Source organism: Gossypium hirsutum, chromosome A13 (assembly GCF_007990345.1).
Source record: "Gossypium hirsutum isolate 1008001.06 chromosome A13, Gossypium_hirsutum_v2.1, whole genome shotgun sequence".
In the NCBI taxonomy this organism is placed as follows: Eukaryota; Viridiplantae; Streptophyta; class Magnoliopsida; order Malvales; family Malvaceae; genus Gossypium; species Gossypium hirsutum.
The window spans coordinates 16,226,156-16,240,193 of NC_053436.1; the positions used below are offsets into that span (position 1 = coordinate 16,226,156).

The 14,038-nt window shown below is 31.5% G+C and overlaps 1 protein-coding gene and 1 pseudogene across 1 annotated transcript; both read left to right on the plus strand.

Moving 5' to 3' along the window:
• The first annotated feature begins 1,479 nt into the window (after positions 1 to 1,479).
• Positions 1,480 to 8,304, plus strand: LOC121212283 (uncharacterized; annotated as a pseudogene).
• Positions 8,305 to 9,354: 1,050 nt separating this feature from the next.
• On the plus strand, positions 9,355 to 12,027 carry LOC107894085 (2-oxoglutarate-dependent dioxygenase 19). The gene is made up of 4 exons (XM_016819293.2): positions 9,355 to 9,852; positions 9,933 to 10,168; positions 10,960 to 11,287; positions 11,605 to 12,027. Exons 1-4 carry the CDS (start codon positions 9,487 to 9,489, stop codon positions 11,857 to 11,859), a joined length of 1,185 nt encoding a protein of 394 aa, XP_016674782.1. The 5' UTR covers positions 9,355 to 9,486; the 3' UTR covers positions 11,860 to 12,027.
• Positions 12,028 to 14,038: the final 2,011 nt, after the last annotated feature.

A 14,038-nucleotide genomic window follows, 5' to 3' on the forward strand; every position in this document is an offset into this window, starting at 1 on the left:
GTGATGGTTTTCATGCATTATTTTTCCAAAGTTAATTGGAGCATGTTGGTAGTTCAGTTTGTAGGTGGGTTAAAGAATCTTCGACGAAGAAATCATTTATTCAAATCTAAACAACACTTTAGTTGTTCTTCTTCCTAAAGTTCATGCTCCTAAATTTTTTCCCAATTCAGGCCTATCAGCTTGTGTTCGGTCTTATATAAATTGATTATGAACGTCATTGCTAATTGCTTTAAATCAGTTTTTCCAAGAATTATTGCGTAGGAACAAGTGTGTTTCATAGCAGGGCATAATACTACCAATAATGTCATTGTTACACAAGAAGTCATCCATTTTATGAGGAGCAAACAAAAGAATAGGACATGGATAGTTGTGAAGATCTATTTGGAGAAGGCGTATGATCTAGTTTGCTGGGAATTTATTGAGGTTTCTCTTAAAGCCACATGTATCCCTGATCACTTTAATAATATTATTATGTTTGCTATCTCTAATTCTTCTATGCAGGTTTTTTGTAATGGTGTTCCATCCCCGAAATTTAAACTGGCCAGAGGCATTCGTCAAGGGTACCCCTTATACCCGTATTTATTTGTATTGTGTATGGAGTGGCTAGGACACAACATGCATTTGACAATTCAGAGGGGTTAGTGGTAGCCTATCTTTTTACAGATGACCTTATCATTTTTGGGAAAGCAGGCGAAAATCCAGATAGATTGTTGGGGGGAATTCTTAAAGAGTTCTGCAATTTCTCCAAACATCGGGTAAATGCAAGGAAATCTAACATCTTCTTGTCTAAATGTGTTAGTGAAGAGATAGGAAAGATCCTTAGTGACATACTAGGGTTCAATAGGGTGCAAAATCTTGAATCTTATTTGGGGATTCCTATTCTTTATGAGAGAGTAACTAATAGTACTTTGAGATTCGTTGTTGATCAAGTTCGCAATAAATTGCAAACCTAGGAAGCTAGGAAACTATCCTTAGTAGGTAGGGCCTCTTTTGCTCAGTCTATCTTATTAACGATACCAAGTTACTTCATGCAATCAATGAGGATCCCTAAAGGCCTATGTGACGAGATTGAGCAATTGGTTAGACAATTCATTTAGGGGGCTTCTAAAATGGAAAGGAAGATAACGCTTGTAAGTTGGGAGTTTATTTGTCAAAAAAGATCCCATGGGGGCTTTGGGTTCAGGAGTTTGGAGGACCAAAATACTTCTTTCTTGATGAAACTTGGTTTCAATCTTATTTCCAATTTGAATGCTTCATGGATTTAGGTGCTTAGATCAAAGTATAAAGTACCTACTGGTCTACTTGAGTCCTTAACTCAAGGGTGTCACTCTTTTCTTTGGAGAAGTCCTTCTAAAGTGTGGCCACTGGTTAGAGAATCTTTTATGGTCAATTGGGGATGGTAATTTAATCAATTGTTGGAGTGACCCTTGGATTCCAAATTTTGGCCATTTGTTAAATCATATTCCATCTCGTTCGAATATGGAAAGGGAGAACGTGTTAAGTAGTATGGTTCTGGAGGATAGGCATAATAATCTTGATTTATTTCACCTATGGGTGTCAGAGGATGTGGTTAGGCTTATTATAGGTATTCCTCCACCTCAGTCGGAAGTCGGTCTTGATAGGATCACTTGGGCAAGATCCTCTAATGGTTCTTTTTCAATCAAAAGTGCATTTTGGAAAATTCGGGAAGAGACTTGGAATCCCAAGAATGACATATGGAAATTACTTTTGAAGTTTCAAGGCCTTCAACGAGTTAGATATTTTATTTGGCTCGTTCTTAAAGAACATCTTCTAACTAATTCTGAACGTGCGAAAAGAGGACTTGGGTTAAATGGTTATTGTGGTTTATGCGACAATGAATGTGAAGACATTTTACATGCCATTGTGACTGTCCTGCTATTAAGGATTCTTGGAAATAGATTATTCCAGTGACCAAATATAATTCTTTTTTTTCCAGGTGTTTTGCAGGATTGGATTTCAGCTAACCTTCAGATCCATCTCAATTTGCATCTGAACGGGATAGACTGGCAATGCTTCTTTGGTATGGTAGCTTGGCGGATTTGGAAAAGCTAGAACCTCTTTATCTTCCAAGGCATAACGTGAAGTACTGAGGAATTGATTAAAACCTCCTTCAGTTGGGCTAAACAATACACATCAGCTCTTAAGGTTATCTCCAACCGTCAAGTTCCAATAGTAGTTGTGCCAAATATTGGGAATTGGATTCAATTGAATTTAATTGAATTTTGACGAAGCAGTAAAAGAGGAATCCAAGTTTGCCATGATCGGGGGAGTTCTTCATGACAGATAGGGCGGCTGGATTATTAGGTATAACAGGGGTGTGGACATATGTTCAGTTCTCGACTCTGAGTTATGGGGCATTTTGGAAGGATTGACAATAGCTATGGATAAGGGTTTCGACAGGGTGTTAATCGATTCCGACAGTCATGAGGCTGTACAAGTCATTTAAGGGAGTACTACAAAGGTGTCAAATTCAAATTTGGTTAGAATAATTAATCTTCGGGTGGCTAAATTGTCTCAATGGTCGATTCAACATATTTCCAGAGATTTCAATAAAGGAGAAAATAGTCTAACTAAAATGGATGTTGATAATAAGAGTAGTACCCAATTTTTTGAAATGCCTCCAAGGAGGGTTAGTTATATCTATGATTAATTTTTTACAATAAAATTTCATTCAAAAAAAATCATCCTTTTAAATATGCATCATGTTAGATTTGAATTGATGCTTAAATGCTCAAATCTAATATATCTATTCTATAACAAGATTTTCTTGCACATATGATTAGTTTTAGTTCGAGAGTTAGTTCTCCAATTGCCATGTGGGACCAATGAAATGTTGACAACTGTTAGTTTAGTAATGTTTCTAAAAAACATTTTTGGAATAAAAAAAGTTTTTGAGAAACGCTTAAATTTTCTACTTTTGCGTTTGATTAGTTTTTAGCATTTGAAAAATATTTTTTTTTCTCTCAAAAGCATTTTGTTTAATAATGTTTTTATTTCAAAAGTACTTTTTAATAATATTGCTAAATTAACCCTATGTAATTAATGATTGTTTTATACATTATTAGTATTTTATTAAGAAATTCCAAAATATGTCAATGATCTAATTTGCGAAAATATGCAAGCAAGAATTATGAAATCACAGTAAATATGTTTTAAAAATTAGAATCCAATTTACGAAATAATTGCAATTGGAACTTTATTTTCCACAAATTAAAACCAAATGTGAATTTTTAAAAATAAATTTGACTATTGAATTCAATTAAATGCATAATTGAGAGATATAACGAATGGAATTTAATTTATAGTGTCAATTAAATGCATGATGTCTTTGGTATATAATTAAATGCATAATTGAGAGATATAACGAATGGAAACAAATAAAAATTATTTTGATATCAATTACCAAAAATTTGGGGATTTACTATTAAGATTATCCCTTTTTTTTCGATATATTTTTTGCAGAAGTTTTAATTTAGTGTTTATGTTTGTGGAGTGTAACTTGCATTTTGAATGAAATAGGATCAGTGACATTATGAGAAAGAGCCGACATCTCGACGACGCGATACGTAATGTCACGACGTGGCGATGTGTTCTCTACTTAATCGGATTTATTCTCCTAGTTAAAATCTGATTATTTTTTCTAGTCAAATTCTGATTTATCCAAGATGTTTTAGTTATATTTGACCTCTGAATTGGCTTATAAAAGGGCCTTAGTAACTCTAGAAAGGTTGATGAAAAATACAACATAATACAATTAAGAAATAGCTTTAACAAAGCTTTAAGTAAAATTTGTGTTTTAGTCGAAGGGCTTTGTATTTGGGGTTTAAGGTTTGTTTTTATTATCTCCATCTTATACTTTTTACATTTCTTTCTTATTAGTGAAATCTCTTTTGCATGTGGTTTTTTATCCTCTTAATTGAGGGTTTTCCATCTAAAATTTGTGTGTATGATTTTCTCTACATTTTCTATTTTATTATTTATACGAGTCAATCTCCAACAATGTATTATGAAAAACCAAAAAAATAAAAATAAAATTTGAAAGCCATAAAACATAACTTAAAACATTCGATGACAACGATACCTTCGGTTTTAGCTGTACTCAACGTGAGATGCACGGATGGGGTCAAATTTATTAAAGTCAACTTAACTAAGCTATCAATTTTCAAATTTAAAAGATTAGTGGACTTGTGTCAAATTTTTGGATAGATTCAAGCATTTTTGGATTAAAATGTTAGCATAGCATTTGAAGAGCAATTTTTTAGTTTCTAAACACACTTTGAATCACTTAATTTTGAAATTAGGAGTTCAAATTAGGATTGTTTTAGTAAAGATTGCGTGAACAAAATTTTTGAAAGAGATTATTATTGGAAATTATGAGTTTCGAATTTTAATTCGAGTTTAAATTATATTGGGTTCAATTTGTTAATTTTTTATTTTTTATATATAAGACTAATATTAGTTTATTAGATTTTGTTATTTTATTTATTTATTTCAAATTTTATTAATTTATTGGTTTAAATTCATTGGCTTAATTTTTATTATTTTATCATATAATACAACATTAAATTAAATATTTCAAATGTATTTATTTTTTTTCTTTTTCATTTCAATAAATTCAGAATTAATTATAAACTATATCTTTCCGTCAATAAGAAAATCGATGGTTGGCAAATAAATTTTTTGAATAAATTATAGGTTTTGATTATATTTGACTTTTTACACAATGCTTAGAATTACGTATAACTCCTCCCCAACCCATAAACAGAAGAAGAATAATACGCTTCGACGCACTCAAACTCATGTCCTCCTCCAGTGATAACAATGTTCATGTCAATCGGGTTAAGACTTAATTAACACAGTCAGCAAATAAATAGATTAATTGAAAAAATAAAACAATAAATACAATGTTTCATAAATTACCCTTGACTTTCTTTTTCAAAACAATAAACAAATTAAATAGTATCAACAATTAAAGAAATAATATAGCAAATACCATTTATATCAAATTTGATAATAAGCAAGCCATTAGGTACAAATGTTTTATACGAGAAGTCCAGCCTACAAAAATTCAAAGAAAAATGTTTTATTGGTAAATTTCTTTTTTTCATGTTATTTTAAGATTTTTTGTTTATGTTAATCATTTTATGTATTTTAATATTTCTTATATTTTATAAATTAAAGCAAAATCCGGAGAAATATATTGAAGACATCAACTTCCAGATTACTCCAAAAAAAATGTATTTTTATAATAAAAACTATTATAATTTCAAAAATTAAAAATGCTGAAGTTAATACTACAATTTAATTCGATAAAAAATTAGTTAACAAAAGGACTTGAAATCGTAAATCCTCAATCAAAATCAATTGAAAGTTTAGGCACCGATTTCAAAAGTATGCCATGAAAGATATGAAAACTAACAAAAGGAAAGACAATTAATTCATTTGACATCACCCAAAAAGAAAAGATAAAAGTTATTAAGAAACATGGACGAGAATCCATTCTCAGGCTTCATTTGGATGGGCGATTGATTATGGTGCGATGCGTTTAACTTACTTTTTGTCTCACGCTACAGTATTGCTACAGTATTTAATCTTACCGCCACCGCTGTTTTTACACTAACTGCAGCTAAACGCACCACCCATCCAAACTCACCCCCAGTTTGCTGTCAAGAACCATGTTTCAGTTCTCCAGCAGACCAGTCAACTAATTGGAATTGTTTCCAAGTTGGTAGAGCAAGAGTGGCTCCCATGAGGGCTAAGGGTTCATGATTTGATAAACATCTTTTACTTCATGAAAAGAAACTGCCCAAATACGAGTTTACGTACCATTTACGGCATGTTTGGTTGGGTGTATTGGCATAGCCAATACACCCCTAATCGGTGGGGCCTACTTAAGACGCCTCTATGCCATTGTTTGGTTCGTGGTTTTTCTATTACGGCTGTAATACGCGACTAACTTAATCGGTGAAATCCACCGATTTCTAATACACCCCATTTGCTCAGATTAGGCTCCGCATAGGTTTACCATCCCTGTTATACCCTCCCATCTGCTTCCCCGTTTCTCTTCTGTTCCTTCTAGCCTCTGCCGAATTCGTTGTTGGCAAGTTAATCCCCTCCAGATTTGTTTCACTCTGCTGATTCTGCATGTAATCGGTTTCCCCTTTTCTGATTACAGCTTCTTCTTCATCGCACTGTGCCCGGATTTGGTCATTTACAGGTTAGTGTTTTGGGTTTTTAAGCTTTCCATTCCTCCTAATTTATTCCTCTTCTTGGTTGCCTTGCCTGCGCCTAGTTATCGCCATTTCTGCTTCTTTCCAGGCTCCACTCAAGGCTTCAATCTATTTCAAAGGAAATCCATATTCATTACAGGTTAACTAAACCTTCAATTTACAAGCCATATGTAATCATGTTTCATTTTTTTTAATTTTGGGTCTCTGCAAGATTTGTTCTTTTTGGGGTTTTGAATTCTTTTTATTGTTATGTTTAGTTAATCCTTGAATTTATGTTGTTTAGAGATGGTGAATTTAACAGAAGTAATATAGTTGATGTCAGTATTCATGTCTGTGGAAGAAATGATTAGAAGAGTTAATTATAACAAGAGAAATGGAAATAAGGTACAATTCACTGCGTTAAAAGCAGTACCTTTTCGTTGAACAAAACTCCACCAGTAGGGTTATATTTGTCGATAGATTTATGGATGAATGCCTTCAAGTCTGGACTGTTTTCTATCTCAAGAATCTTTAAGGCTGGGAAGTCAACAGTATAATCTTCATGGAAAAATCCAATGAGTTTCTGAAGATCTTTCAATTTGAGGGAGTTCAATCGAGGGAAGCAAATTAATCCTCTGTTTTAGAATGTTTCTTCGATCTGCTTCTCCATTGATATTATCTCCTGCATGCATTTGCATTCACTTACTTCCAAGAAAATTGATGGTAATTTGAATTACGAAATAGATTCAGTTTAAATAGTTTCTTGGTTTGCACGTTGAAGGAAATTGGGTTCTTTTCTTGGAGCATTTGTGATTTACTTTTGTAATACTTGTTGTAAATCTGTTCATAAGGAACTCATAAATGCTATGGCATTTACAACAATTTTCATAAGTTGTTCATAAGGATGAGGATGCCAAGGTTTTAGGAGTTTTCTAGGGGGATTCACTGCAGTTGAATTTCTGTTAAAAGATACAGCATTCTTTGGAATTTGAACTGGTTGCCTCTGTTTGCTTAAATGGATTGACCTAATGTTTCCCCCTGATTGTTGTAGATATGGAGAACAGTGCTGTTGCTGCCTTTTAAGCTCATTACAGTATTCTTGCATGAAGCAAGTCATGCAATTGCCTGCAAACTTACCTGTGGTCATGTAAGAAAGCCCTTTCCTTTATCACATGTCATATGAAGGGTTTAAACATGTCTTTAATGTGACCATTAGATTTTGGCTGCATAATTTTTCTACTAACCCATCTTGTTGGTTTTAGTCTTTGGATTATTGTCTGCTCAATTATCAATGTTCCTTTATCAGCCAACTAGTCTAGTTGAAGTCCTATAGGTGTTATTTGGAGATGTGCGTGTAAGAAGTGACTATTTTTAATGTGGCAGGCACTTGTTGATGCCCCGGATATGGTAAGAGGCCAAATGAACTTCAAGAGGCTTACATTGACAGATATCACAATTGACATTCCACGTGTTCCCAAGAACAAATGGGTTGATCGAAGCTATGGAGAAGGCTGGTAAGGACGACGACAGCTTTCACCAGCATTTGTAATGTTATTTCTTGAAGATATGTTTTCTTTCTTATCACTCTTATGTTAACTTACAGATGTTAAGAACAAATGGGAAAGTAGCTCGTGGGGTAGAAAGTTGATTGTCCAGAAGAGAAGAGCATCTCTCAACGACTTTGATAGGTTCAAGCTTATGTTGGCTAAGATCAAGGTCAGTTTCCGATACACCCCCTATTGTGTCTACCCGTTTTATACCAGAGTTCTTTTCTTGAAAGCACTTCCTCAAAACTTCAATCGAAGCTTGACGAGCTGTAATACGGTTTTGCAGAGGTCTGGAGTCATCAAGCAAGAACTTGCTAAGCTGAAAAAGGAGAATGCATCTTGAATTTGATATTGAATCATGGATTTTTGTTAGTTTTTGTCATCAAACATTCTGCAGGTTGTTCTTTTTTGTAATTTTTTCTTTTATTTACAAATGATTAAAAAGATTAAAGATCAATTGAGAGATCTTTGTTTGCTATATTACATATTTTATAGTGAGTTTAATAGCAGGATATTGCTTTGCTTGCTGCAATTTTTCGTATCAAAATTCTGGTATTTATTTATATTCCCTTTATAGCATAATGAAAAATAAGACACTTAAGCTGTTTAAGTTTATAAGCTTCAAAATAAAAAGTTTTGATGTATTGTTTAGACAAACTCGAGCTGCTCAAGCTAGATATCGAGTTAATTATCTTACCTTAATTTATGTGTGTATATACTAAGTTTTGCTGATAATAAATATTAACCATTCATTCAGATAATTTTCCTATACATATGTATTTGTGTATATAAAATCATGCATTTATAAAGTAATAAAACACTGTCCAATACAACCAAGCATTTGGTTTAAATGATTGATACATGATCAAAACAAAAAGAATAAGAAACAAAGAATGAGTAACAAACAGTTACATGTTAATTTTAATATTAATTATTTCAAATGATATTTTATTAAATTCATATAAGAATTTGAGTAAATTATAGTATCATATATTATGATTTGAGTAAATTCATATAAGAATATTGATTATTAAGAATTTTATTAAATTATATATTTTAATTATAATATATTTAATAATAATTATGTTAATTTATATTTTATAGTATCATATATTATGATTTGAGTAAATTCATATAAGAATATTTATTATTAAGAATTTTATTAAATTATATATTTTAATTATAATATATTTAATAATAATTATGTTTAAATATGATTAAATTATTTATTATTGATATTAATAATCTTATTAAAATTTAAATAACAATAACAATAATCATTTACCAAAACAAATTTATGCTAAGGGTATTCTAGTCATTTTAGTTTTTTCCATTATGCTATTACACCTCTATTCCATTCAACCAAACACAAGATTACTATTACGCCTCTATTCCATTACATTCAACCAAACAGTTGATTTGCTATTACACCTCTATTCCAATACACCTCTAATCCATTACACCTCTAATCCAATACACCTCTAATCCAATACAGCGAACCAAACGTGCCCTTAATTTTTGGAAGACTCATTGGTGAATATTTCTTGAATATAGAGTCTGTTCAAATTTGATTACCTGTTTTAATTATTTTTGACATTTTCGAGCGGCAAGTTGGCTACTAACAGAAGAAAAAAGACAAATTTGTTGTTTTGGCATCACCCAAAAATCAAATTGAATTATTAGTATTAAACAACACGTGAAATGTAAACATGCATTTGCATATCCCTTCTCAGTTTTTGCAGTCAAGAATCGTGTCTCAGCCTCTCTATCGCCGCCCTCGGTGTTCCCACATGGCAGCCATTGCTCCAATCGGTCCTCAGCTCTCACAACCACCCCTTTCTCACCCACCGCCATCGAAGCTAACGACCGTTAAAGCACTATCCGAATCGTCCGGACTTTCTTCCATCCCTTCCATTTACACCTTCCCAAAACAACCCAACCACGAACCAGTTTCAGACACGAAAGAACCAATTCCCACCATCGATTTCTCCCTCCTCATCTCTAGTAATCCCGATGAACGGTCTAAAACCATCCGAGAACTTGGAAAAGCCTGCGGGGACTGGGGCTTCTTCATGGTACAATACATATATACATATATATACATAGTTATGATTTTCAAAGAATTTTAGATTTTTGATAAAATGAGCATTATCAGGTGACCAATCATGGGGTGCCGGAGAGGATGATGAAGGCAATGATAGAGGTTTGTAGGGAATTTTTCGAGCTAACAGAGGAAGAAAAGGGAGAATGTGAAGGGAAACATGTATTGGATCCTATAAGATATGGGACCAGTTTCAACCCATCAGTGGATAAAATTTTGTATTGGAGAGACTATCTCAAGATTTTTCAGCATCCTGCCTTTCACTCACCCAGCAATCCCCCTTCCTTCAGGTTTTTTCTTTTTATACCATTAGATCGGTTTCAGAAAACAAATTACGTAGCATTGTTTAATGAAATATTAAAGATAACATATCCATATTTTTTCTAGTACAGTATTAAGAGTGAAAATGGGAGTAAACACTATTTAAATTGTGTCAAAAGATCGTTCCGTTCAAATTAAAACAAAAGATCTTTTATAATTATAAACTGTAATATCTGGCATACAACTATCATGTAATTTTTTATAATATTTTACAAAAGAAGTGTACAAAAAGATGAAATAATTTAATATAATTTTAATTAATATATACATATATCTGACGAGAAAAAAATTTTAATATTAAAGATAATATAATTAAATTTCATAAGTACGGATCGATATCATTCATAAGTTTTTAAATTTTTATTTAAAAATTATATTAAAAATAGAATTTGGACTAATCCATATTTAATAAAATTGAACCAAATAGGCAAGTAGAAGCCATATATACATAATTGGAATAAAAATTAAGGAAATCATTGTACTAGATCTCTCAAAATAAATAAAATAGTTTAATCCTTATATTATTAAAAAGTGAGCAATTTAGTTATTGCTGCCATTAATTGCTCTTGTTCATTCACTTTCTAAATAGTACTGTGTCTGAATTACTTAGTAATTATTCTAACATAATTCGATAATAACATCCATTAATCATAGCTCATGTTCTCATACATATTGGGTGTATATATATATATGATATTGATATAATCAATTCATCTAACATAAGTTTTGTCCCAACTTTTTATTTTTCTTTTGGCATAAGAGAAATTGCGTTAGAATACAGCAAAAGAACCCGAGGAGTAATGAAAGAAATAGTGAGAGGAATATCAGAAAGCTTGGGGTTAGAAGACAAATACATTGAGAAGGCCTCAAATCTGGAAAATTGCCTTCAGATTATGATAGCAAACTTGTATCCATCATGTCCACAGCCAGAACTCGCCATGGGGTTGCCCGCTCACTCCGACCATGGTCTTTTGACCCTTCTCATCCAAAACGACACCGTGGGGCTTCAAGTGCTACACAAAGACAAATGGGTCAATATCCACCCCATCCCCAATTCATTTCTAGCCAACATTGGGGACCATATTGAGGTACAACTCCCAAATTCTGCTTTTTTATCTTCAACTTTTGGATTTACTCACTCTACTTTTTGATTTAATTTCATCTTTCTATTTCTAGGATATAATTAGTTAATTAAGTTGTTTAACACCGTCAACTATTTCGTTTAAATGTTGATTTGAAAATTTCCCACATCATCATGTTAATATAGATTTAGTATAGTAGAAGGACCAAATCCATTCTTTGACCTTTCATTTTATAATTGGTTTTCAATTTTTTTTCCAAAATTGATCTGAACTAAATCGTTATTTTTCCTAATTGATCGGATATAATTTTAAATTTATGCAAGATTTTGAGCAACAGGAAGTATAAAAGTGTACTCCATCGAGCTGTGGTAAATGATAGAGACGCAAGGATATCCATAGCACTGGCGCATGGACCGGCCATGGACGCCGCAGTGAGTCCGGCTCCAATGTTGCTGGAAGATGGTCAAAACCCATTGGCATACCGAGCAATGAAATATAAAGAATACGTGGAGCTTCAACAAAGCAACAAGCTTGATGGGAAATCTTGCTTGGAACATATACGAAATAGAGGGATTTAATTTCTAGTGTAATATTTGTTTGCATATTGTAAATCTTTCTAAATTTGGGTTAATTTTGGGTTCGAATTATTTTATGTTCAAATAATTTTGGATTTGAAACTCTAGCTTTTGGATTAGATAATTACAATCACTATAAGTAAAGCAAAAAATAAATCGAATTTGAATGAACGATCTTTATTCATGTTTAGTTTGATTCTTTAAAGTAGGTTTAGATTTGGTTTCTCTTCATTAAGAATGTTATTATTGTGTTTGAATTTATTATATTTAAAATTATATATTTTATACTAAATTAAATAAATTTATTTTTGAACATTAAATGAATATGTTCACAAATAATTAAAAGTTTGCACATGTACAATAACTGAACAAATAATATATTTTTAATAGTTTAGATATTAAATATAAATATTAAAATAATAAAACTCAAACAATTGTTATAAATATTTTATTATTAAGTGGCATCAAAATCTAGATAAATTTTGATATACTTTAAATTTTAATAGTCATAAGAAATAGAGTTTTATTTTATTTGTTGCAAGCCAATTTTGGCCTACCATAAATTAAACCCATTTACAACAAGAAAAAAACCAAAACCCCTCTAATTTAACCCACACTTAGGCTCACATTTAACCCTAGCCCTAACCCTAAAAAAAAATCAAGAAACCTTAGCCACCTAGCCACTTTCCCACTTGCCCAATTTCCTCCCATTTTTGATATCATTGTCTGCCACTTGCTCCTCCACTTGCTCCATCTTGCAAAAAGAAAAGATAGCAAATAATAAAAAAATATTGTAACAAGGCTATAAAAGCCATCATAAAACCAAATGTAAAAAAAAAAAAAGGTTTTTTGGGGGAAAAAGTTATTGTAAAGGATTTTTGAGAGGTTTTTTTGAGAGTAATCAATGAGAAGAGTTATTGTAAAGGCTAGTTTTTGGAGAGGCTAATTTTTTTTTTTTGGAGATTAATCAAAAATCAAAGCAAAAGAGGTTTCTTTGTCTATTCTCGTTTTAAGTTCTTTGTTTGCTTATCGTTTTTTCTTTCAATCTTATTTTGTTTCTTTTATCCGAAAGTAAAAATAAAAGGAGGAAGCTTATCCATTTTTATCGAAAAAGTTTTTTGAGGTCCGGCTGCCGTGTACGGTAGGGCCGACGGATGCCGGCGGTAGTCCGGTGACCGGACGGTGGCTGGCCTTGTGGTCAGAAATCACCCACTCTCTCCCTCTCTCTTTTTTTGTTATTATTATATTTCTTAATATTATATTATATATATTCTTTTAATATACTAGGTATATTCTAAATTCTATATTACGTATATATATTATACTATTTTATGTATATATCTTTAATACTATATTATTTATATATATTTTTTTTTTTCTACATGTTATCTTATGTATATATTTTAATTATATTATGTATGTATTTTTTACACCATATTATGTACATATTTTTAATATTATCACGTATTTATTTTTTATATATGTACATATTTATGTAGTATTATTAATAGTATTATTTTTAAACATCATTATTATTTCTAATATATATATTATGTACACTTTTTTATTTCTATTTTATTTTTTTATTTTTCAATATTAATTATTATTATTCTAATATTTTGATATTTTAATATTTTATATACTTTATTATTCACATCACCATTCACATTTTTTACAATAATATTCTTAGATTTTTTTTACTATCATTTTAGAAACTTTTTACATTTTAATTTTAAGAATAAGGCAATGTACCGATTTTAACATTAAGTCATTGATTTCATCGCAATGTTGGGTGAAGTTAGTCAGCTCGTGTTAAAAACGGGATATCCTTCTAAAAAAACCAAAAACTTACAACTTCTCATTTCCTTCAATCGGATCACACTTAAATGTCAAATTGAATTTGTATTTTTGAAAATCAAGACAATACGTGTTTAATAAGATACCAATTTTGGACGTCGCGAGGGTGCTAATACCTTCCTCGCGCGTAACCGACTCCCGAACCCAACGTTACTCTGGCTTTTGATGTAGACCTAAATTCGACCTTCATTTTTGTGCAAGAATAAGTTTTCTTTTCTAAAAAGGATGATTTATTAGGTGTCTGGTCACACCTAGAAAAAAGGATCGGTGGCGACTCTTTTTTTAATAAAATTGAAAGTCGATTTTTAAATTTTCAAATAATCCC